Source organism: Papilio polytes, unplaced genomic scaffold, assembly GCF_000836215.1.
Source record: "Papilio polytes unplaced genomic scaffold, Ppol_1.0 DF820889.1, whole genome shotgun sequence".
Classification (NCBI taxonomy): domain Eukaryota; kingdom Metazoa; phylum Arthropoda; class Insecta; order Lepidoptera; family Papilionidae; genus Papilio; species Papilio polytes.
Window position 1 is genome coordinate 948,328 of NW_013528315.1, and position 27,073 is coordinate 975,400.

The following is a 27,073-nucleotide window of genomic DNA, read 5'->3' on the forward strand; positions in this document are numbered from 1 at the left end:
ACTAATTATCATGTGTTCTCATCATTAGTTCTCATCATCAGTTCATTTCCTAAAATAAATAAACTAAAATTAAGTTTGAATTTCATTAGTGTAAGCGTAGTATGTAAAATCGAAACGATTGAATTTTTACTAGATTAAGAGAAAGAAAATATTTTGTCAACGATGAAATTGTATATAATTAAATCTGAAGGCGGTGTGTCAATATTAGCTCACATTTAATACATGCAGGGAAGCGGAGCTTTGAGGATAGGCTAAATCAATAACCTCCGTCGAACGCTGACCAATGTGCTCAGTAAAGCTCACATTCACCCAATCTACGTACAACTGACACAGGTTTTGTTTACAATTTATATGTTCCTATTAGTACACGCCGCTTCGATAGCAATCTGCATACTGTGTAACTGTGTAACATGCAATCGACAACACGGACATTATATGACAAATAGTTCAACATTGTTATCCACCGATTGAAAACTTTGTTACTTCACTGTCCCGCTAGGTTTATTATAAACTCTCAGATCATGAATTATAAGAGCGCGCCCACCCCTTGAATAAACTATCGCACAACTGTATAGTCTCGCTTTGATGCCTATGAACTTATATGGAGGTGCGCACACCACTACTAGAATTTTAGTGCATCTAAACAGTTGAATAGAGATACCTAGTAACTGCCATCCATCCATCTAAACTTACGCATTTATAATCATACTTCCTACTTCTTACTAATATTATAAATGCGAAAGTTTAGACGGATGGATGGATAGATGTTTGTTAGCGTTTGTAGCCTAAACGGCTGAACGGATCTCCATGAAATTTGGCACAGGTTTAGAGCATAGTCTGGAAGAACACATAGGGTACTTTTTATCCCGGGAATAGTTACGGTTCCTGTGGGATTCATTAATTTAGTTTTTTAATGTTTACTCGATCATTCTGCAACGGATATGTTGAAATCCTTTTGAAATTTGGCACAGATATAAAACTAAGTCTGGAGTACATATGGGATGAGGTTCATCCCCGAAAAATGTCAGGTTCCCGAGGGTTACGTAGCTTTTAGTTATTTATATAGTTCGTATATTTTCTAATACCACGCGGACGAAGTCGCGGGCTACAGCTCGTATATTTTAAATGCAAAAGTTTAGATGGATGCATGGATATTTGTTAGAGTTTGTAGCCTAAACGGTTAAACGGATTTCGATGAAATTTGGCATAGATACATAGGGTAGTCCGGAAGAACACATAGGCTACTTGCAGTTGTTTTGTTTAATTAAGCGCGGATGGAGTCGCGGGCGAAAGCTAGTATTAATAATAAGGTAAGAAAGATATTTTCACTAGTTAATTAAAAACCAACGTGTTATTGTATTTTGTTGTCTTTGTTTTATTTCCAATGAGAATGAGAGGGATATCATTTTACAAGTGCTTCGACGGCCGAAACGCACAGTAACATAACAAGTTACAGACATTAAATATCTAAGGCTCTTCATACACTAGACACTGTAAATCTTTAAGAGTAATATTACTACATTTGCGTCGCGAGTATCGCGTAGCTCTACGTACACACAAGGGATCGTCTTGACTATTGAATTAGTATAGGTAAAGCGAAAACACGACTGACGCGTATTTACAAAATGTCTACTGTATTTCCTCTGCCACCGAGGATGTTAACTGTTTGTACACGTTTGACTTTAGCGATGACAGATAGAGATGTCGACTCGTGTACGAAGGGCCTAAATGTTAAAAACTTCAGTGGCATTTTACATTTATTGATGACATTGCATATCAGACCGCGATTCGCGATATAGATATAAAATTTCGTGTTCGTTAGTTACGATTGTTGAAATATAAACTTGTAAGCGAGGCATCTCAGCGGCGCCAGAGATGGACTAAATACCAGCGTCATATTGCCTTCTTCTAGTTAATGCAGCCTTAGCGGAATTTGTTGAATACAAATTTGTTTATATGATCCTGTGTTGCCAAGCCTTAGTGCCACATTTGGAATGCTTACTTAAATTAACTCTGGTAACATTAAAAAATACACTTATGTAAGGAAAAAGTTAAATTGTTAAAAAATCTATATAAACATAAGTATTGTCTCGTACGTTTAACTGTATTGTTATTTTTTGTATATATTTTAACTTTCAACTGCATAATCTGAGAGTTATTATTTTTCAACTGTTAACTTCTTCGGTTTTGTTTAAAAAGTCCAATTATTCAGTTAACTTAAGTATGCAGGCATTTGGACTGTCAGTTTAACTGTACAATTCTCAGTTATGCTAAACTATGTAAAGTTTAACTTATATATACTAATTTATAAAGAAGAAATATTTGTATTTTATATGCATTATAATAATTCAAAAAATACTGGGCCGACTTTAAAAATTCTTTCACCGTTAGAAAGGTAATTTATCTGTGAGTAACGCGGGCGAAGTCGCGAGCAACAGTTAGTACACATATTTTTATCTTAGATGCTTATCTAGCTACATAGGCTGTTAAGTCCTAATTAATTTTAATATGATATAATTTCTTAAGCACCTGACATTTTTTAAGCATCGTCATTAGGTGCAAATTATATCAGCTCATCGATCGAATGCAAAAATAATGATAGGAAATGACAGGCAATGACCATCAGTCATAAAACAAACCAGATGGCTTCCAACCGGCTACTTGCGGAGTGATTAATAACACACATCATACTTTACTATTTATTTATTTTCATTAAAATGGACGGTGGTTTTATCACAACATATACACAGAATTACTAACACTAAAACAATTTCTATTTCATTTTAAAGAGATCTTATTCTCAGACACTGAAATCATTTATGAATTACGGCACTTTGTAATTATAACTAAAAATGTACATTTCACGCAGCACACAAGTATCAACTTAGCGTAAATTCCTATTGCGCAGACTTAGATGACTAAACAAATACGATTGGTTTACATTGTACATACTAACAAAAACATTTTAATATTATATCAACTAACTTAACCGTAGAATACGACTGCCGCTGTTTTGTCATAGAGTATATGAATTGCAGATAATAATAGAAAAAATTAAATTACTGTCGTAATTACTTACGTAGTAAGTTACTTATGAACAAGAAAGAAAACTTTTCGTAATAAAAATGAAAAATCAACGCATATATCGCCTTGTGCGTATTTTAAATTGTTTTAAAACCTAATAAATAACTGTTATATTGAATAACATAGTATTATAATATGTTTTAGCGGTTCTCGTATATAATAACTTAAAAAGTTACTGACACCAGTAAGGCTTTAATTGTATTCTTCAAATTTTTTTAATTACAGAAAAGTATTCCATCAACCGCACCAAATGCAATTCTTCGAAAACCGAATTGGAATCCAATGAACGTCAAAAGGGGAATCGATTTTTAAATAGTAAACATCTTTATTTCAATACAAAACTCAGTAGGACAAGGACAGATGAACTCTTTGAAATGTTAATACGAGATTGACTTATTACATGTCTTTTGTTTTTATATTATTTAGAGGGAAAATTCACGGAACGGGAGAACTTCGTTTCGATTCAAAGCTGAAATTAATTTGTATACTGATTTACATCAATTTTCACGTTAATTTGGTAGTTAATATTTTACATGAATGTTATAAATCGTTTGAATTTAGCGTAAAATAAGATTTATCCTTAGTTTACTGTTTGGATTGGAAGGTATAAAGTAAAGTAGTAAGGTGGAAATCTATATAAATTTTTAAACAGAAATTTCCAGAAAGTTTTTGTTTTTAAAAATGTTTTTTGTTGTCCATGTTTTGTGACAGAAATGTAAAGGTGAAGGTGGTTCACGGCACTATACTGCACGTGATAGTGTCCTTCAAACAGTTGACACCTGTCGACAAAACATTACCGTGCGGACGAAAAATCATAAGGCACCTTACAAACAAAAAACTGACGTTAAAATTAAACCATCCATTTCGTATAGAATTAAGCAAAAACTTGATTAGGCTAACCCAAATATCAGTGTGATCTGTTGAAGCGTTGTGGAAATACGTCCACAGAAACCATCCATTGTTCCATCCATCCAAGCTTTCGCATTTATAGTTAAGCAGTATGGTACTAATTTTTAAAAATAAATAACTACTAAAAATCTAATTTTGTTGTCATCATAATGTATTTGTGTTTTTAGGAATCACTCTTTAAGAATTTTTTCTTAAATTGTCACATAAAACTCAATATCACAATAATAATTTTTTTGTTAAAAATTTGGTATGAAAGGATAACATGCGCTATAAGTTAATTAAAATTTCATTAACTAGCCGCTTCATCACTTTCAATTATATGAAAATATAATGGACGTCCTCATTATGACTAATTGATGAATGTAAATCAAATCATTCGAAACTGCTCATCTGATGGACATTACCGATGGAATGTAATAGGGAATACGCATGTATTTTATTTTTCTTTTTTTAAAGTTTCTTCTGGTAATAAAAATGTTGACTGGAAAAAAATTGACCTTTAAACAAAAAAAAAATACGATTAACTTCGCGCGAGTAAAACGCGGCCGGTGTTGGCTTACTGTGGATGAACTATGTATTAACAGTGTTTCTAACATTTAGATAAGTCACTTGTTTCGACTAATAGCGTTACGTTTTTTGAACTTAGCGAGGGAATTTAAAAGACACATTTAGATGATTAAATTTCGCTACTAAATCATATTACATTAAAAAAATCTTTACAGTTTTTGTTTTTATAGTAATAAAGTATGCTTAGAAAGTTTGCATATTGCCTATTAAATTAAATTTTACATAATGTAATTTGTTAATCTATTATTTATTTAATCTTATTTATTATACAAATTTTGAGTTTCTATCATTAAAACAGTTGTAAAAATCTGCGTTATTTTCAAGTGTGTAGACGGCTTTAAGTTTGTTTTGTAGTCATATTGGCCATCTGTCGCTGACCTTATTGTACATTTGGGAAACACCGCAAATACAACATTAAGAGAGTTGTGCCAAAGGAATTTTATATTTAAGACTTAATTACAAAAATGTTTATAACAACTTTTTTATGAACTTAGCGGTGGTATTTTCTCAGAGTAGTTTTATAAGATCTTTTTATTGGACGGAAAATATAAATGTCACATATAAAACTATTTGATTTGAGCCATGTAAAGATTGATAAAGCTATTTGACCCGATAAGCAAAATTCTAACAAAATTATGTTAGCTCACTAGCGCCTCCTTTTAATAACAAAACTCTTATCGTGGTTTTAATTTAACATGATTTTGTATGCCTATGTAGGTTTTATATAATTTCTGATATAACTAAGCGATTACAATGCCTTTTTTACCGACTCAGATAAACTTGTCGCAGGCGTTCACTTTTGACTAAACTATTGCACAACTGTTTAGTCTTTTTGATTCCCATGAGCTCGTATGGAGGTGCGCACACTACTCGACTTTTAGTTGTGCAACTAAACAATTGAAATGGCTGCGACAATCGTATAACTGTTATGTGATACTTGAGTCATAGGTGTGCACCCACTCTAAGAACATTTGATCTGAAAAAAATCAAAAAAATGAAGGCATTCGTAAGGGTATTACTACGTTCCAAAGATTACAATTTCTACGATGTAGTATATATAATGTCTCACGAAAGTTTTAATAAGTTAATTACAATTTCTTTTTAAAAAATATTGTTTAAAAACAGAACAATATTCAAAGTTTTAAAAAATAACTAATTTACTATAAATTGTAATTATACAGATTGCTAAAAATCCATTTGCAATGTCGGTGGGACTTTTTTTAAATCGATAAACAGAAAACGGTTACATAAGTCCTATTGTGTTTTGCTATCTTAATACTAATCTAAGAACAATTAAAATAAACAAACAAGGATCACAAAAACTTTAGGTTTCTTCAACACATCCTTTATATTCTATTAAAAAAACAGACACACATGTAATCTGTATTAATGGTTGTTCTTAAATACTACAGGTGCTATATCAAGACATATATATAGTAGTATTCAATAAAAATGGTAAATTACTTTATGTTTAAACTAGCTTTCGCGGCGACTCCGTCCACGCGGAATTAAAAAAAAACACAATTGAGTGGAAACACATAGGCATGTGTTCTTCCAGACTATCCTCTACATCTATACCAAATTTAATCTAAATCCGTTCAGCCGTTTAGGCTACAAAATCTAACAAACATCCATCCATCTAAACTTTCGCATTTATAATATGAGTATGAAGTATGATTGATAATACAAACATGTTTGTTTTTAATAATTTAAAGTGATTGTGTTATATTGTTTGTTTAAATAAGTTTGTAATTTGTCATTTTCATTGAATTTGATTGTACATGGTATTTAGTGGCTCGTCTTTAAATGCGTTCTTACGGCGATCGAATAAATTCCAATATATTTTATAATTACTATAAAACATTCTAATCCATATTAAAAATTAAGCTCTAAACATATTTATAATACTTATTTTCGATGTAAAGTATAGAGATAGTTAACGGCTCGTAAAACGGAACGTTTAGTACAAAACGCATGACGAGAGCTCGGATTTTTACCGTGGTACGAAAATTCCGAGCTCCGCCGAATTTAGTCGAAAGTTCACGAAGATTTTGGAAAGGTCGCGGAGTGTTACATCGTAATAATTGTTTTGTTTTCGTACCATTATAATTTGAACTACTTAGCAGTATCAAGTATTTGCATATATAGTTTCATGACCCTGGTATTGTGACTATCGCCATGTATTATGTCCATTGCTCGCACTGTCCGGTGTTGAGCCATCAGATCCATTGAGTAACGAGTCATCTACATCTTCATTGATCTCTTCGGGTGGATGACGACAGAATGGGCAATGACCCTTAGTAACAATTTGTATTTCATAATCCTCCATATAAAACAGCTGAAACAATTGTTATTTATATTATATCAGTATTTTTTACATTAGTGCAGTTGATTAATTATTAATTGCTCATTTGATGATTATGTCTTGAGAATTATAAGATTTTTCTTTTAATTTAGCACATACAAATGGTCGAATTCCGTGGAAATGAGAAATTACATTTATAGTAGCTTTTGCCTGCGACTCTGACCGCTTGGAATTAAGAAAAAAAAACAAAAGTAAGCAGTCTATGTGGTCTTCCAGACTATCCTCTACGATTATGGCAAATTTCATTGAGATCCGGTCAGCCTTTAGGCTACAAACTCTAACAAACATCCATCCTCCACCTAAACCTTAGTATTTACCTTTGCATTTCTAATATTAGTAAGATTTAATTCAGTTTAATTCAGTATTTAACTAACTTATTGTGCAATAAAAGTTAACTAAACAGGAAAATCTAGCCTTAACTTTTATTCAAATTGTAATATTTTTGGCTCTTTGACTAATAAGGTTGCCAAGGTTTAAAGTATTACAATGTATTACATAATAATAAATATGACTTACATTCTGGCAGTGTGTACAGGTAGCTATAGGTAGTTCGGGTAACATATTTCTATAGAATCGTGTAGTCAGCGGCGGTCGTTGTACTACAACTACACTTGCAGGATTCATACGCAACAAAGCATTGCGACTGCACACAACTACACCAGCTTCATCCTCCTATAGAACATAATAATAATAAATATATATATACTTCTAGACTAATAAAATAAAACGTAAACATACTTCGTGGCGTAGAATGTTAGCAATCACAGCATGCTTTTGAATAATTATTTTTTTAATAAAGATAACTACACTTATGACATGCTTTAGGCTATATATTTTCACGCTATTTGACAAATGTAAACAATGAAATGATTTTTTTATAATTTCATGCGAATGAATTCGCAGGGTACAGCTAGAAATAATATATAATGTAACCATATATTTATTTATATACTAGCTTTCGCCTCCGTCCGTGTGGAATTAAATAAAATCAAAAGTAGCCTATGTGTTCTACCTGGGTATCCTCTATATCTGTGCCAAATTTCATCAAGATCCGTTCAGCCGTTTAGGCCACAAACTCTAACAAACATCCATCTAAACTTTTGCATTGTTCGTACCGATGGTTAACATTATCTACGCACTACAAAACCCATATTTTTTTTATATTCCCTTTAAAACTATGTAACATATTTCATCTCATTTTTTACAGAAATAATTAGTGATTCAATAATTTACATTGAAAATAACATTGTTACTTATTCTTATGAAATAAGAAAAAGCACTATTTTACTTGTTAATATTCGATTTAAATTATATGTACCATATAAAAACTATTAAATATAAAAGAAAATAATCTTTACCTCTTCAATTTTATCTAAGAATGGATCCGAGGAATCGATGTCGTGGTCTATTCTAAGTATATCAGCTTCATTAGTTTGTTTGACTGCAGCTTCGGGCAGCGGCGTTCGTTCTAAAAGGTCAAACGCTTCTTCCATAGATATACCCTCCGCTGGTACAAATTGCACTAGGGGAAGCACTTCTGCAACAAACAAAGAAGCATACGTCAGAAATTAAACAAAAACGAAAACTAGCTGTTGTTCGCGACTTCGCTCGTGTGATTAAAAAATATAGCCTATGTAGCTTTTCGTAGCTTTTCAATGGTGAAAGATTTTTTGTAAACGGCTCAGTAGTTTTTGAGTTACTTCAATAAATACAAATCATTCCTGATCGTTAGTGTAGATATAGATGAAGGGCATATAACCAATAAACAATGCATATAATATTTGAATGAGAATACACGTAAGAAATAATAAATACAGATATACAGACAGATATGCGGAAGAGTATAGTATACAAGATTCTGATAAAGAATTTGCAACCCAATAAAAATATAGAAGTGATTATAAATATAATAGAGAAAAATTGGAGAACGTGTGAATTGTGTGAAAGAAAATATATAAAAGTGAATTTTAGAGTAAATGAACATCACAGTATAGCAACCCTACAAGATAGTACGTAAATATCTACAAGACATACGTATCATAAAAGTATACTGTCATCCTTCTCTTTTTATTCCAAAACAAAAGAGATGACAATATGTTTGACTGTGTGGATGTTTAAATTCAAGTAACTCACCATACGTGGCCATAGAATGTGCAAGACGATGATAGCAATGGGGACACTTGCTGGCGCACAATGCTGGCACGTGTCTCCGACAACGCCAGCACAATGGCGCTACTTCCTCTTCATTATCAACACAACTTGTAGCCCGACTCTTTAGTATTAATAATTCCACGCTTTCCTTACAAAAGATAATGTAAATTTACTATTATGTCATGTTAAAAGCGTTCACACCTTTGACTAAACTATCGCACAACTGTTATGCGATTGTCGATTGTTTCCCAGCCAATTGAACTGTTTAGTTGCACAACTAAAATCGAGTAGCGTGCGATCAATATAAGTTTATATGAATCAAAGCAAGACTAAACAGTTGTGCGAGAGTTTAGCCAAATTTGTGCACACGTTCTAAAGATATACATGTGTTTTATTTATAAAAAAATTAACTACAGTACGTCGAATGAAAGGCGATACTAAATTTTAAGTAAAACAAGTCACTGGAATTTGGTAGTAAATCTAAAATCAACTCCGTATCTTGAGAATGAGATATTACAAGTACTTTAGATAGAAAGAGATAGATAGTGGAATGTCAACTCCACAGTTGTTTTTAAGACGAATGACTTGTAATACCGCTAATGTTTGGAAGTACTCTACTTATTTTTGATACATTTCGATAAATATATCTCCTAGTTTGCATTGGAATATTATTCATAAATTAAAACATGCTTATATAAACTACATTTCTTTTAGTATTAGTATTAAATACTTACTTGAAATTTTTGTGGTACTTGTAGATTGAGTATTTTATCAAACATTTGCTGCGCTAATGTGTTCGCGTTCAATGTTTTTGCTTGTTTTGCGATACATAAATACAAACAGCTGCAGTTATTGTCAAGGAATATTTCAATCATTGTTCATTGTACATACAAATTGACTATTTCAATCTTATTAATATTATAAATGCTGTATTTCAGATGAATGGATGGATGTTTATTAAAATTTGTAGCCTAAACGGCTAAACGGATTTTGATGAAATTTGGTATAGATGTAGAAGATAGTCCGAATATACACATAGACTATTCACTTTTATTCTTTTTAATTTCACGCGGACAGAATCGCAGGCGAAAGCCAGTAGTAAACATGGATTTATTAAGACGTTATGGTGAAAGTCCATTTTAGTACAGTGTACTATGATTTCTTAATGAGAAAAGGGTGAGCAGTGGTAGTGAATTTGGCTGGAGATGCGTAAACGGAAATATCTTACTGGGGGGACATGAATCACTTCGCTATTTAGGCGAATTTAGGTCGCTCGGTTGCCCCCTTATAGTAAGAAAGAGGGGAAACCGTGGAAAAAAGGAATTTATGATCTTCTGTAACTATTGAAACTTACGTGAGACATACTGAATTAATTAACTGAAGTTATTTTTTATTTAACGAATTTTCCACATGAGTTAAGCCGTGTTTTATCTATACTAAAATAAAGAGGAAAGATTTGTATTTTTGTATGTATTGGAATAACTCAAAAACTAGTGGGACGATTTTAAAAAGTCTTTCACCGTTAGAAAGGTTATTTAATTAACATAAGCTAGACTTTTTTTATTATTTTTTTTAATTTCACTTGGACGAAGTCGCCAGCAATAGCCATTTTTTTAATATTTTTAAACCATATATTTAATAAAAGGATACAATAATGACAATCCCGGCGGTAGAATGTTATCTTCTACGTATGCGTATGCATACCGAGCAGCATTCAGTAACGTGTCTGGTTGTGTCAATGAGAATGGCTCGTGAACACAGCGGTGCACAGCTTCGTAGGCGTTGTATACTGCCGACAAACCAGAGTTACTCTCGTATCTACGAAGCGCTGATTCACGAGCTCTGAAATTATACAGATATTAATAGTAAAATAAGAGTAAATAAATGTATAACTAAGTTGAATGAAATGAGAAAACAATATCTCTCGAAGTCAACATAGTTGGAAACACTGTAATTTTTCATTCAAATGGTGTTACCAAAGGTATTGAGTAGTATTAACTCATATATACTTAATTTCTTATTTTATTATATTACATGATTTTTATATAAAAAAAACCTTAATAATTGAGTAGTATAATTATTAAGATTTTTAAAGATAAAATAATCAAAAAAAATTAATTGAAATAAATGTTTCCTATGAAGCCCTCGTCTAGTTTATTTATCTTACTAATATCATGGATACAAAAGTTTAAATGGATGGATGTATGTGGAGTATGTAGCCTAAACGACTGACCGAATTCCGATGAAATTTGTAATAGATGTACAAGATAGTCTGGAAAAACACATAGATTTGTCACTATTGTTTTTTGTAATTCCACGCGGACAGAATCGCGGGCAAAAGCTAGTAATAATTTAAATGGGAAAATTTAGATGGATGGAGGGATCTTTATTAAGATTTGTTGCCTAAACTCCTAAACGTGTCTCGAAGAAATATGACATAGATATAGAGGGTAGTCTAAAAGAACACATAGACTACTAATAGTTTTCGAATTCCTCGAACAGAGTAAGGGGCGAAAGTATTTATAAAACATGACTTACTTGTCTGTAGTAACATTAGCAGTCTCTAAGCATTGGAGGGCAAGTAGATGATGTAAATATCCGGCGTCCGAGAACCGTTCCTCAGCTACTGCATTTCCAACTAACACGGCGAATACACGCATCGCTGTCGCCGTTTCACCTGCCATATGATACGCTGGAAACAAAATGTATACAAATTTAGAATAGAAAGTAATACTTATATATTGCCACAAAAAATAAAAAACGATCAAACAAACGGACTTATTCTAAAAACAACTTTTTCTAAAAAGGTAGCCAACTCAATGTATGCTGGAGTAACTAAGCAGTTCCTGCGTTAGTTTTAATTTAACAGTGGTAGTGCCAGCTTTAACATCCTAGCAGTGCAGGGCCGGCTCGCCCCCAGTAATACCACGACCATACAGAAGACAGGCGTGAAGTGGAAGAAATTCCGTGTGGTGCCGGAGGCCTAATTTAAGTCCATTCCTCTTTACCACTCTTTTCTTATAAGGAGAGGTTGAGAAGGGGAAGTGGATGAGATGCATAGGAAGGGGAAATGCCTTTTTTATGTGCGTCTTCTCCTTTGTCGTATAATGGTAGGCAATGCATCTGCAATTGCGGATGTCTATGGGCAGCAGTCGCTTTGTCATTTTGGAGTATTCAGGAGGCCGCTCTCTCGTTTGCCACCTTATGTTATAAAAAAAAACATATTCCAATCAAGCCAATCTCTTCCATTCTATTTGAGAAAACAAAGACAACAATAGGAAATTAATAGCAATAATTCAGTCTATCTATACTAATATTATAAAGAGAAAAGATATGTTTGTTTGTATGTATTGGAATAACTTAAAAAGTACTGGGCCGATTTCAAATTCTTTTACCATTAAAAAGCTACGTTATTAGTGAGTAACATAGGGTATGTTTTTTATTTATACTTTTAATTTCACGCGGATGAAGTCGCGAGCAACAGCTAGTGTTTATATTACGCAACATAATGTTCTCATAAACATGTAAAATACCAAAAAGGTAGAGGAAGACTGAAATAATGGATGGATTATGTGAATATTAATCAGATATAGTAGCCGATAGAGATGTATTGTCTTGCCTTTTTCTACAAATAACTAATTACATACCAGTGAGTGGTGCAATAAAAAGAAACTAGCCGTATGTACCGATTACTTTTCGTAGACACATTCATAAGCCGCGTTGTATTAACTTTTGTTTCGATAAAATGTTCAAACGATTTTTGCTTTAAAGTTGGATCACCGTCAGTTTTCCCGACTGTACCTACTGTAGACTAAAGGTATTAACTAACCTTTCTGTGCCTCAATGAATTTGTTCTCCTGTGCCATACGATGTGCGTACGGTAAGTAAACATCGCTCTTGCACTCCGCGTGTTCGCGAACAAGTGCGAACGCTCGCTGCCATTCGCCAGCGGATATTGCTAACTGCGCTACTTTCCTAAAACACAGTAATACTGGTAATTTTAATAATGTCACTAATATTATAAATGCGAAAATTTAGATGGATGGATGTTTGTAAGAGTTTGTAGCCTAAACTGCTGAAGTATATATGTAGAGGATGGTCTGGAAGAACACATAGCTGCTCACTTTTTTTTAATTTCACACTGACGGAGTCGCGGGCGAAAGCTAGTTTTATCTAATTATTTAACAGATGGAAGAGGCCATTATTCCTCTTCCCTTTTTATTAAAGCGAAATAGAAAGGAATAGGGAATTTGACTGGAAATAGTGTTGGAAAGAGAACCCTCTGTATGAAAGAAATACATCTATAATTTGGTATGAAAACGAAATTAGGAGACTTCTCAGTTGTGTTTGTGATATTAAAAAATAAAGAAACCATACCTATAATCACCAAGACGTTGATAAACATCAGCGGCGGCTGCCGGCTCTCCTACTGACACCAGCGCCTCAGCAACGTGCCGGAGCGACTCACTTGACCCCTTATCCAGTTTACGTGCCAACTCTATTAACCTGAAATTTTAATATTATTTTCAAAACAATTGTAACACAAAGATCATTTATTTATAGACATCCGCGGGACAGGTTACTTGGATAAGACAGCTTTTGCTTTGATTCGATTTTAAAATGTCTATTAAGGTTGCGGAATAATTTTATTTTTATTATTTGCTCTATAAGTTAACACTGTATTTTATTGAACAAAGCAACAGCTGTGATTACAAGAAAATACCAATTAATTTACATCAGACTTCCAAAGTGGGGTTATTAGAAACCGAATTGGGAGTTCACAACAATTTTATGAGATTTAAAACACCAAAAACTCGTGATTTTAAAAACTCAACATTTTAAAAATTACTTAACATTTCATTTCAATTTATGGTTAAACACAACCCCTTAGAAAGAAAGCTGCAGTACCTAGGTCACATAATGCGAAATGCCAAATACGAATTACTGCAGCTCATCGTACAAGGCAAGATTCACGGAATGCGAAGCGTAGGTCGAAGAAGAACGTCCTGGTTCAAAAACCTACGCCAGTGGTATGGAAAGAGCACCCGTTCACTCTTCAGAGCCGCGGTGTCAAGAACGAAAGTCGCCCTAATGATCGCCGAACTTCGGAAGAAGATGCCACTTTAAGAAGAAGAAGAACCACTTTAAGAAGAAAAGAAAAAGGGTCCTTGAGGAAAAATGTTCGGGAACCTCTAATATATATGTCGGAGTTGGGTCTTTCTCCCCGATATCTTTGCTACCGAGTCTTGGTTTCGTGGGCGTTATTTGGGTGAAGTGCGAGCATTAAAACACTAGAGACACGGATTAACACAATATAATTCGGAATCTACACTTATCACATAGCAAATCAACAAGCAAGACCGAGCAGCGGGTTCGTGGCACCTGTTCGTACTTCTACTACACTACTCTCCTCAATCGACTCGCCACTTTGCCAACACGCACCACAACATGTCACTACAAACGTCGCCCTCTAAGCACTGAACTGCGCCTCGACCCCGCTCGAGCTAATAAAGGCCACTCGAGCCGCTTGCTCTGCTCTTATTGGTCGTATGCAAGTTGACGTACTTTTAATTTTAAAAAGAACTAAATACAAATGACATCGAGTTTCTACTTTCGAGAAAAAAAGGAATAAATTATTTAAATTATCTTAAACAATATTAAAACCTAAGACAATAACGTTTGTTACACATAAAGCAACAATCATTATATAGCTTCCTGCGACATATAGATTAATATTATTATTTTGAGTTTTCGAACAAATAGGCACAAAATACTGAAGCTCATATTCTAGTTAGTGGAATATATCTTATTCTTACATATCCCTGCGTCCATTGTCCGCCATAAGTTGTGCGGCGCGACGTACGTCACCTACAGCAAGGTACATCTCAGCAGCGGCGCGGGGCTCGCTCACATGCCGCGCCCACTCCGCGCGCCTCCGCCCCAGAGCCGCCAGGCCTTCGCCCTCACCCACCAACTCCTATCACAATTAACTCATGTATAGTCTACCTAAAACACCAATGGACGGACCACTCATTGAAACTTTGGAATAGATTTGTCTGGTGATTTATGGGAAGCAAAGTGATTTATGGGAAAAATGAATATGCTTCTTGTCTGTCCCCCTATCAGTAGGCAATAAAACTGCTTATGCGAACGTCTATTAGAGACAGATGTTTCGATACTTCAGCGGATTTAGGTCGACTCCTCACGCTTTTGCATAAAAAGGTGACTATGATGGCGTATTATTTAGCAACAATATTGTTTTCACTATAGAACTTTAAAGGGATTCAAACACTATATTCGATATACCAATTTACTGAGGTAATAAAATCATTGAAATTAATTACCTGTGCTTTATTAAACATCCTGAGATCAAGGTATAAGTTAAGTGCTCGATCATCGCGTCCCGAAGTTTGGAAGGAGTTCGCCGCTTCGTTATATTTTCCTCTATACGCTAGGACTTCACCCAAAACTACTCCTCGCTTCTCTCCAGCTTCTAGTTTTTCCTGGAAATAATCGTACCAATGATTAAGGTAATTGTCAAATCTTACTAATATTATAAATAACCGGTTGAATCGGTTTTGATGAAATTTGGCTTAAGCCAAAATAAGTAGCCCGCCCATTCTTCTAGACATTACTTACTAGAACACTACTACATAGGCTACTTACTTCCTTTTGTTTTGTTTTAATTCCACGCTGATAGAGAAAGCTGGCTCCTTTACAACGATTTAATTTAATAATTCCAAGTAATCTTATTTGTTATACAATCACAGTATCTATACTCTATACTATTATAATAAAGCGTAAACACACACTTCTTTGTTGCCTAAGATGTCACCAATTACACCATATTTTTGAATAATTCTTTTTTTTAATAAAAAGCCCTACACTTACGTCACGCTTTAGGCTATACATTTTAACGCCATTAAACTTAGGAGGTAAATATTTTGGATAAAAATCCTAATGTGGGATAGAGACCATAAGTTGCTGCCAACATTAAGGAAGCAAGGTTGTCATCATGTCATGTCATTTTGACATTTGTAATTTGACAAATGTAAACAATAAAATAAATTTTTCATAATTTAATGCGGATGAAATCGCACGGGAACCAATAGATCTTTTACAACTTAAAATCTTTGACCATAAATAGTTAGGAAATCTTGGGTTTTAGTGAGTTTTGGGTTAGCACAATAACATAAACGATAGTATTATTTATTACCTGTAATTGATCAATAAGTGTGAGGTAAGTGATATTTTCACTTCTCTGAAATGCCTTTCTAGCAACTTCGAAAGAAAGTTCATCGAAGGCAGCTAAACCAAGTCGTTCCCAATCAAGTGCTGTGACACCCAAACAAGCTACCGCATACGCGTCACTAAAAAAACACAAAAGTATTATTAATAAATACGAAAGTTTGGATGGATGTTTCTACTTATCTCAAAACGGATCATAAGATCTTGCTGTGATTGGGCATTGTAGAATAGTCTGGAAGAACATTGCTTACTAGTTTTGTGTAATCATACTTCATATTAATATTATAAATGCGAAAGTTTAGATGGATGGATGAATGGATGGATGGATGTTTGTTAGAGTTTGTAGCCGAAACGGCTGAACAGATTTCTATGAAATTTGGCATAGACGTAAAGGAGAGTCTGGAAGAATACATAAGCTACTCAGTTTTGATTTTTTAATTCCACGCGGACGGAGTCGCGGGCGAAAGCTAGTAAATTATAAATACGGAGTAGTAAGGGACCATATCCCGGGAAAATGTGGAACTAATTTATTTACGTACATTCAAAACTGATAAGCAAGGTGATTGAAGCGTCCTAGGATTTATTCTATTATTTTTTAGGTTATTTATACTAGTATCATAAAGAGAAAAGTATTGTATTTGTATGTATTTGATTCATGTAAAAACTACTGGGCGGATTTTAAAAATTCATTCACCATGACTAATGTAATGTATCTGTGATGGACACAGACGATGTTTTTATTCACGGGGAGTAAGTCATGAGCTCAAGCGAGCATTCAATGTATTTGGATGGAATAGAGATATTTTCGAATAACACTTTTTTTTTAATTTAAAGCCTTACTTTCCTATACTTACATCACTCTTTAGGCTATATATTTTCACGCCGTTAAACTTGGGGTAAATATTTTTGATAAAAAACCTAATTTGGGAAAGAGACCATAAGTTGTTGCCAACTTCAAGGAAGCAAGGTTACCATGCTTTGCCATCATGCCATGTCATTTTGACATTTGCAATTGACAATTTGACAAATGTGAATAATAAAATGAAATTTTTATAATTCCATGCGGATGAAGTCGCATGGGAACAGCTAGTTGTGAAATAAAATTGCAGTAATAAATACTAACTTGAACATCTTCTTTTGAACGTATTGATGTACAGCATGGGAGAGTGGCACGTTTATGGTTTGCATGGCACTTGATTGCAAACAGAATACACGACCACCCTGAAATTTAAATAAAATTGTATTAATACATAATATACAAACTATTTATGTTAAACATTGTGAAGGCAAGTTGCAGAATGTTTAAATCCCCATGTTAACTGTCGAAACACATAGAGAAAAACATATCTTAATGTGGATAATAAGGACTAACAATGTTTTCTACAAAGTACTTCGGCAGCGAAAACCCGCACTACCAATGTTGAAAATATAAATAAAGTCTATAAAATTTAACTATTAATTTCCACATAGACTGTAAATAATTATCAAATTAAATCTGCCCGCACCCACGCCGAGAGGCACTCTCTCACTATCCCACTATGCGAGAGTGAGAGAGAAAGAGCTCTCTTTCTCCCTCTCTATATCTCTCTTTTTCCTAATCTTTTCTAATTAATTGCTAATCTATACTATTATTAATAAGATAAAAGATTTGCATTTTTGTATGTAATGAAATAACTCAAAACTACCAGTAGTTTTAACATCCGCTCCGCTCGATTTTAAAAAGCGGACGAAGTCGTAATCAACAACTAGTTAAATTATTACCTGAAATCCAACAACGGATCCTGCAAGCGGTTGTCTCGCCGCTGGGAATTTGCCTGCCTTTATAGACAGCAAGCCTCCACCAGACAGGCAGAGCAATTCATCACATAATGAGTTCCAAGCCACAGATGAAACATTCTCTTCCTAAAACATTTTAAAATCAAGATAACATTTCAGTTAATTTTCATCTTACTGATATTATTAACTAGCTTTTAATCCACGGAATTTAAAAAAAAAACTGATATTACAAATGCGAAAGTTGAGATGGATGGATGTTTGTTAGAGTTTAGAGTAGAAACTATTGAACGGATTTCGATTCAATTTGGCAAAGACGTAGAGGGTATTCTGGAAGAACACATATACTACTCATATTTTTTATTTTCACGTGGATGGAGTCGCGGGCGAAAGCTAGTCTGTAATATCTTCTAAAGCAGAACATATGTAAAACTTACGGAATACAGCAATTCAGCAGTTGGTAAGCAGTAAACTCTACAGACGGACAGATCGTCAACGACTGCTAGGCTATTGCGAGAAGCACTAACATCAAGACATCGAACACCGCAGGGTGTTGTAATTATCACTTTACTGGTACCATCTTTGGGCTCAACTTGCCATATCTGTAACCACAATAAAAAAATACATTAAAACTATAATCATAATAATATCCATTCATCCGTGTAAAAAAAAATATAAAAAATACAGCCTATGTTGCTCGCTGATAACGAAACTTTTTAATTGTCAAAGAAATTTTGAACGGTCCAGAAGTTTTTAGGTTATTTCAGTTTTTAAATAACTCAAAAACTACTAGGCTGTTTAGGCATATACAAATCTTTCCTCTAAATAATATTATAGTTATTAGTTTTTAGCCTATATGGCTGAACGGATCTCGATGAAATTTGGCATAGATATAGAGAATATTCTACTTATTTTTTTAATTCCACGTAAGCCGAGTCACGGGTAAAAACTACTACAATAGACAATTGATTCACTGTTGTAAATTTTTTTCATGCTTATGCTTATCAGCTTTTTTCAAAGATTTTATTATTACCCTTATTAAAGTGCAAGTCATACTTTTTTTATTTTTTTTTTAAATTTTATAATCGATCTATTTATTTTTGAAATAGATACATCTATTGGTCCAACATAGACTTACAAACGTAGCAGTTTGAGAATTGTTTTGGAATACTTTGCAGATACTGCGTTAGTTCGGCCATTGAATAATAGATGGCACTGTTATAAATTTTTTTTAGCAACATTTACTGTCACCGCGAAATTAAAATATAGTAAGAGCGTGCGCACATCTATGACTAAACTATCACAAAACTGTTTAGTCTCTTTGATTCCTAGAGCTTTTATGGAAGTATGCACACTATTCCATTTTCAGTTCAGCAACTAAACAGTTGAATTGGCTGCGAAACAATCGACAATCGCACAACAGTTGTGCGATTGTTTACTTAAAAGTGTGCGCCCGCTCTAAACCTTAAAAATTTGACAACTGTACTTTTTCTAAAACATTTACCTGCCCATTAAGAAGGCCTAAGAGAAGAACTTCCATAAAATATATTGTAGTAACTTTGACGTAGCGAATCGGTGCAGGAAAAGACCATGAACTTGAAGTTTTTTTCCCGATCACCGACAACTTATTATCCTGTAAAGTGTATAAAATAAATTAAGTAATTAATAAACATTACTTCCCATTGATAAATACATTTATGATTATAAACTTTGTATTTTTGTAATCGCTTGAGCGTACAATCTTGTAAACAAACTAATATTATAAATGCGAAAGTTTAGATGGAAGGATGGATGTTTGTAAGAGTTTGTAGCCTGAACAGATGAACGGATTTCGATGTAATTTGGTATAGATGTAGAGGATAATCTGGAAGAACACATAGGCTATTCACTTCAATTTTTTTTTAATTCCACGGGGACAGAGTTGCAGGCGAAAGCTAGTGATTTACAATTATTTCTTTGTATTGATAACACAAGGGATAGTAAATTATGTTAATTTGGTAAATAAATAACTTTCGCTAATTAAATCGTGTTTAAATAATACCATCGACTGCAAAATTGTGTGTATAAAAATTCGCTTAATAAAGCAATTTTAAAATAATCACACTAGACACAGATCTCATTCGCTTGGGCGCTTATTTCACGATTGACATGAATCTCGCATACTTATACTGGGAAAAAGCAATACGCAATAAAGAAATTAATACTCGACAAAAGACGATCAAACAATAAAAAAAAATAACAAGAGTTGTTGCATCAAACTATTTTGATAGACAACATAATCTGGATAAAATAAAGAACTTTGTTACTTTCCTTTTTAGAGATGCTACAGTTTTAACGGTCCTGCCACATCTTTTTTACATTGATCACTCTAAATCTTTATAATGCTAACAATACATCTGTTATTCTAATATTCCCGTTTAATAAAAAGAGAAATTTACACACTGCCAGTTACACTTACAGCCAATTGCCTTTTGTAATGCATTACCAATAAAACCTAATTTAATACTAGAAATAAATCGCATTCAGTAAAAAATTGTATAACATAGAACACACAGTCGCCATTTCATACAATCATTATTATCTCTAAACTCATCCTACTTGCAAGAGCCGCAACAGCTTTAATGGATCTTTTAAATAAGTTACATTTAACATATTCCCTGTCCGTTATATTTAATACTAGCTGTTGCTCGTGACTACGTCCGCGTGAAATTAAAAAATAATGAAAAACATGGCCCCTGTCACTCACTGATAACAAAGCTTTTTAATATTAAAAGTAGTTTTAAAATCTACCTAGTAGTTTTTGAGTTATTTCAATACATAAAAAAGTACAAATCTTTCTTCTTTATAATATTCGTACAGACTATTTTATGTGCAGGACATACGGAATATCTTGCGCTAAAGCCTCGTTAATCATTCCTATAGTAAAATAATTCTTAAATATTCAAGCGGCTTACAATGATTATAATAAAAAATGCACAAAATTCGCACATGACTTTTATAGTTAACCAGCTAATCTATTCAGTTCTTTGTTCTATAAATATTTTTAATACATTTCCATCTGTATTTGATTCGCATAACACTAACATTCATAAGAATCTGCCCCGCATAAATACATTCCTCTTTGTTCATATTTCATAGGAAAGTGAATTTAAACCTAAACAATTATGAATCTATTCAGAATATTGTTTAGGTGAGCATTAGGTCATTTAACATCAGAATTTTTTTCATCTCTATCAAGCAACGTCTAAATTAAACTATTTGTATAATGACTCACATTATTATATAACTGCATCTCTTATTAACAAGTAATAGTTAATAATTAAGCAATACTGCGACAGTTCTAGCTATATGCAAATGCTGCGCCCATCTTCAAACACAATTTAACGTAATAATAAATGCATCAATATACTTCACATTCTTAACTAGCTTTCGCCCGCGACTTCATCCGCGTGAAATAAAAAACAAAAGTGAGTATAGCCGATATGTTCTTTCAGACTATCCTCTACATCTATGCTAAATTTCATCGAAATCTGTTAAGCCGTTTTGATTGATTGCATCTAAAAATTCACATTTATAATATTAGTAAGAATATGTTCATTAACATCAGTTTGTGTTAATCCACAACAAAACATAAGGCTCAATCCTTTCCACGACAAAAAAAAAACTAAACATAACTATATAACATGAAATAAATAAAAAAACAATAAAGTGCGCTACAGTTATTTTGCCTTAGCCAAACGAACACTCTAGGACCCGCTAATTTGTCAAAGGATGGGAAGGGTACTTGGAAGACGGTGGAGGAGACGTATAGGAAGGGGAAATATCCTCTTTATGTGCGTTTCCTCCTCCGTCGATGAAGGGTAGCCAACACATTCGCTATTGGAAATGTCTATGCGCAACAGCACTTCGCCATTTTGGCGGATTCAGGTGCCCGCTTGCTCGTTTGCCACCTTATGATATAAAAAAAAATATAGACATAATCACAGACTAACATTGCTGTCTCTGTTTTTTAAGCAAATTAATCGAGATGACAATATATCTAGAGATGATTGTGTCGGAAGTGTGTTCGTTAGTTTTGTACAATATTTACCTGACAAAGTAGCAAAGCGTCGCTTGTTGCTATAAGGAGGGAGCATTCTGATTTCTGCGGCAACTTCTCTTTCACCCTATACATCATCCCTTCTGGATCTCCTTGTTCATAAACAACCACCCTCTCTGGTAATTGCACCTAAAAATAGTAACACTCATTTACATATAATCGCACGCGAATTTGACCGCTTGGAATTAAATATTACATAATACAATATTCACTTTAAAATATTACTTACCGCTAATCTATGTTTATATATAGCGATTTTCTGAACTCTGTCGTGACATTTGATCCGAACCTTGTTACCAGTTGTTAAATGTTGTATTATGACGTCAGTTATGTTCTCACGATAAGCATATCTTTCGCGATACAACCCATGGACTGTGCTGAATACTATTTGATAACACCATAATGTACCATCTTGACACGCCACTGCCTGAAATATTTATTTATGTAATTAGTAATAACACAAACACTATATCTATACTATTATAATAAACCGTAAACACACACTTTTTTGTTGCCTAAGATGTCAGCAATTACACCATATATTTGAATAGTTCTTTTTTTGATAAAAAAGCCCTACACTTACGTAACGGTTTAGGCTATATATTTTCACGCCATTAAATTCAGGCGGTAAATATTTTGGATAAAAACCCTAATGTGGGAAAGAGACCGTAAGTTGCTGCCAACATCAAGGAAGCAAAATTGCTATGGTTTGTCATCATGTCATGTCTGACATTTTGACATTTGCAATTGAATTTGACAAATGTAATCAATAGAACAATTTTCATAATTTTATGCGAATGAATTCGCACGGGAACAGCTAGTAAAAAATATTTCTCTTGTTTGAGATTTAGGCATACCGGTAAATAGATAAAAAAAACATGTAGATAACATCTCTAGATTACAGTGATTACATTAATTAAATTTATTTAAAAAGGATAATACATAAAAAAGTTAACTATATCTAATTTCTTTAACACATTACACTAAGGCCGCCGAAACAGCGAAGTGATCACTGCCCATAGGCATCCACAAAATCATTTTGCGTTGGCAACCGTTAATTGATGCAGTAAGAAGACACAAGGAGAATGTAAGTAAGGTTTGTTTTAAATCACATGTCTACATTTAGTCTTTAAAAAAGTAAATAACTGCAATAATATCAAATACTAATCTTTATTATTATATATGACTAAACAGCATGTTATTATATTTACTATTGTTATTATTTACATATTTTTTTTTATATAACATAAGGTGACAAACGAGCTAGCGGCCACTAGAATCCGCCGAAATGACGAAGCGACCGCTGCCCATAGACAGCCGCAATTGCAGATGCGTTGCCTACCCTTATACGACGGAGGAGGAGACGCACATAAAAAGGATATTTCCCCTTCCTATGCATCTCCTACGCCGTCTAATCCACTTCCCCTTTCCAACCTTTCCTCATAAGAAAAGGGTGGTAAAGTGAAAGGGACTTAAATTAGGCCTCCGGCTAATTTTATCTTAATGTTTACAGTTCAATTTATGAAATTGAACTGTAAACATTAAGATAAAATATACATAATCAATATAATTATATTATTATTATCAATATAATACTGAGCCAACCCTCCATAAGGGATAAGGGCAAGTGGATGATGATACATAATCAATATAACTAACCATAGTATTTTGCGCGGGAGATGGTGCGACCGACCACACCCAATCTTGTGGAGTCTTCATCATTACAACACCCTCAGTTGTCAGCAACGCCCACCCACCCATGCCGCCAACGAGTACAAGTGCCTCGAATATTGATATCGACAATGCTGCTATACCTGAAATCACAAAAACATAATTTAAGTTAAAACTAAACAAACTTGCAAATCAGTCAACTTATTCCAACCAATATAAACTATATCTATATTATTATAATTAAGCATACACACACTTCTTTGTTGCCTAAGATGTCAGCAATTACATCATGTTTTTGAATAATTCTTTATTAAAAAAAACCCTACATTTACATCACGCTCTAGACTACATTTTTTCACGCCATTAAACTTGGGAGGTAAATGTTTTGGATAAAAACCCTAATGTGGGAAAAAGACCATAAGTTGCTGCCAACATCAAGGAAGAAAGACTGCCAGGGTTTGTCTTGATAAGTCATTTTGACATTTGCTATTGATAATTTGACAAATGTAAACAACAAAATAAAATGTTCATAATTTTATGTGGATCAAGTCGCACGGGTACAGCTAGTATAAGATAATAACAAACTGCTGTTGAGCACACACAGGTAAACGAATTTATCAAAGTCTAAGAACACTTCAACACTAGATAAGAATAAATACCCTATTTTTTACATATAAATTTTGTTAAGTATGCTTAACTTTGATGAAGACTCTAAACATATCCTTATAAGTGAGTATCTTGTACCCCAACCATGAATCAAATTAATCTAATAATTAACAATTTCTTACCTAAAAACCTATCTTTTAATACTTGTTGACCCTTTACATTATAAAAAGACATTGTTTCATTCCAGTCGGTGACTAATAGTGTGTTATTTGAGAATGCCACAGCCCATATGGGTGCTTCTCTTTGTATTAACTGTATTTCATCTCCGATCTGTAATAATGAAATATCATGTTTAAAGATATTTTAATCTGTGTTTTGTTAGATTTTTTTTTTCTATTTAGGGCTATAGCTTTAATATTTTATAAATAATAAAAAATGTTATTCAAACAATACTTACTTTATTCCTCAAAGATACTGCACCAATGGCAAGCCCAATAGCTAAAAACTGTCCATTCTCTGACCAAGCGCAACTTGTGATGCGACCAGACACCTTATACTTCTGTACCGCCTTCACATCAGCGGACCAGAACGCAAAGTCTGATAAAGCACAAGATGCCAAGTGTAGAGAAACAGGATTATATGCCAAACATTGGATGGATTCACTGTGTCTGGAATTAAATATACATCACGGTAAATATAGATTTACAAAAAGAATATTTAGGTTAGGTTTTTTCTTTTCTTCTTAATCAAATTATGCATACTAAAATTATACAGAGGAATATAATTGTTTATTATTTGTAGCAGCGGTAGACTGCAAACCAACATCTGTTGTTGAATGTCCTGTACTTGTGATATCAGAACTCTAAAGAAGACAGTTCAGAAGTGATGGAAATAAAAAAAAAATAAACAACAATTATAAGGCACAAGTAAACTTACGAATATTTCACAACCCCTTCCATCTTAGATGTCCATATTATAACATTTTTGTCTGCACTACCACTTGCAAACTTTTTCCCGTCACCACAATATGCAACAGCATACACGGGGGCTTTATGAGCTTGAAGAAGTTGTACCAATGCTCCATCTCTTGGATCATAAACCATAACTTTCTCACCAGCACCAACAACCAACTGTGTACCTTCAGGATTGAAGCATATTGCATGGACACTGAAACAAAACTTTTTTTGAATACTAGTTTTACTTGTAACTCAATTCAAGCAGAATTAAACAAGGTAAGCCTATATTAAATCTGTCCAATACATTTGTTATATACAAAAATACAAACCTTATCTCATTACAGATATTGCCTAATATTGGTTTGGGGCTCGATAGACGACAGTAAAAGAAAGAATCCACATTTCATTTTGTCACATTTTCAAACATAACTAAATAAATATTATATGATTTAGTGTGTAGGTTATTATTTTACTATTAACAGTAGTCTAGATCTACACGAGTGGTTATCTAATATATGGCCAAAAGTATGCTCAGCTATTAAGATTATGCCTACCACCAGTATGTAAAGATTATTTTATATTAAAACTAAACAATAAAGATTACCTTGATGATTCAACTTTGTCAGCTTCATGGATCTTATTAACCCATTTTGGTACCGTTCGCATTGTTGTAAGACTTTAGTAAAATTATCTCTTTTAAAAGCAATCATGAATTATAAAAGAGGGCGTCTGTTTTGGCTAACAACGACTTTTCCATAAATGTAAACAAACGGTTAACAAGCTGGAAACGAAACGTCATCAGTCACTGTCACTGTCACTGTCACTGTTTTAACAATTTTAGGTCTAGATTCTGCAAGGATCATATGCCACCCGGCAATTTTGTAAACTAACAATGTCATCTTGGAAGTGTCATTTGACCAATGAGGTAACGCTAAAGCACGAGAGAATGCCGTCATTTTTATAATTTCTAGATTCCAGAAAAAATGTCACATGAGCTGATTTAGTAAATATATAACATTACATACAACAGTTTATTTTTGATATTATGGCTATGAGCATGATGCTAAATTACGTTTAGTCGTTATTCTTAATTCTGAACAAAAAAGTATAAAGTGTACCTCGTCTTTGAATAAAGCTCTAAAGCTGCAATAATTTATCAATGTACAAAATTTCTAATACGGTCACACGCGTCATAAGTTGCAAATTGTTAACATGTTTTCGATTTTGTATTCAAAGCGGAAGAATATCCTTAAATGTGGAAATAATACTTTGCTGGTAACCCTAAATGCTCTTAAGCGCCCTTTTGTCAATGTCAAAACGATGCTACAGTATCCATGTGGCACTATAGTTTGTCTAAATAAATTAGATTAGTTTGATAAATGACGCATATGAAGTATCGAATTCAATTTGTATGAAAGTTAATGCCATACTTAATAGACAGGTATTGTAGTGACGAAACAAACACACATAGCGAACAATTTTGAACTATCGATATTCGATTTAAATAATTATCAAACTCAACTACTTTTACTTTCTTATTCACTAATTTAGAGGACAATTCTAGTATTGATTATAATGTAGAGAATTTAGCGATGACAGAAATAATACCGAAATCCAATTTGATTACGTACGGCTGTAGTAGTA

General features: G+C 33.4%; 1 protein-coding gene across 1 annotated transcript; it reads right to left on the minus strand.

Annotated features, from left to right (window-relative positions):
- Nucleotides 1-6,261: 6,261 nt before the first annotated feature.
- On the minus strand, nt 6,262-26,204 carry LOC106110103 (intraflagellar transport protein 122 homolog). The gene is made up of 23 exons (XM_013291816.1): nt 26,034-26,204; nt 25,410-25,640; nt 24,931-25,141; nt 24,656-24,803; nt 23,856-24,010; nt 22,426-22,623; nt 22,188-22,325; nt 19,602-19,730; nt 18,535-18,699; nt 18,086-18,226; nt 17,448-17,545; nt 16,293-16,446; nt 15,421-15,579; nt 14,893-15,053; nt 13,454-13,582; nt 12,906-13,051; nt 11,615-11,768; nt 10,727-10,918; nt 9,811-9,919; nt 9,059-9,224; nt 8,284-8,462; nt 7,442-7,597; nt 6,262-6,898 (listed from the first exon to the last, which is right to left on the minus strand). Exons 1-23 carry the CDS (start codon nt 26,093-26,095, stop codon nt 6,731-6,733), a joined length of 3,549 nt encoding a protein of 1,182 aa, XP_013147270.1. The 5' UTR covers nt 26,096-26,204; the 3' UTR covers nt 6,262-6,730.
- Between the last annotated feature and the right edge of the window lie 869 nt (nt 26,205-27,073).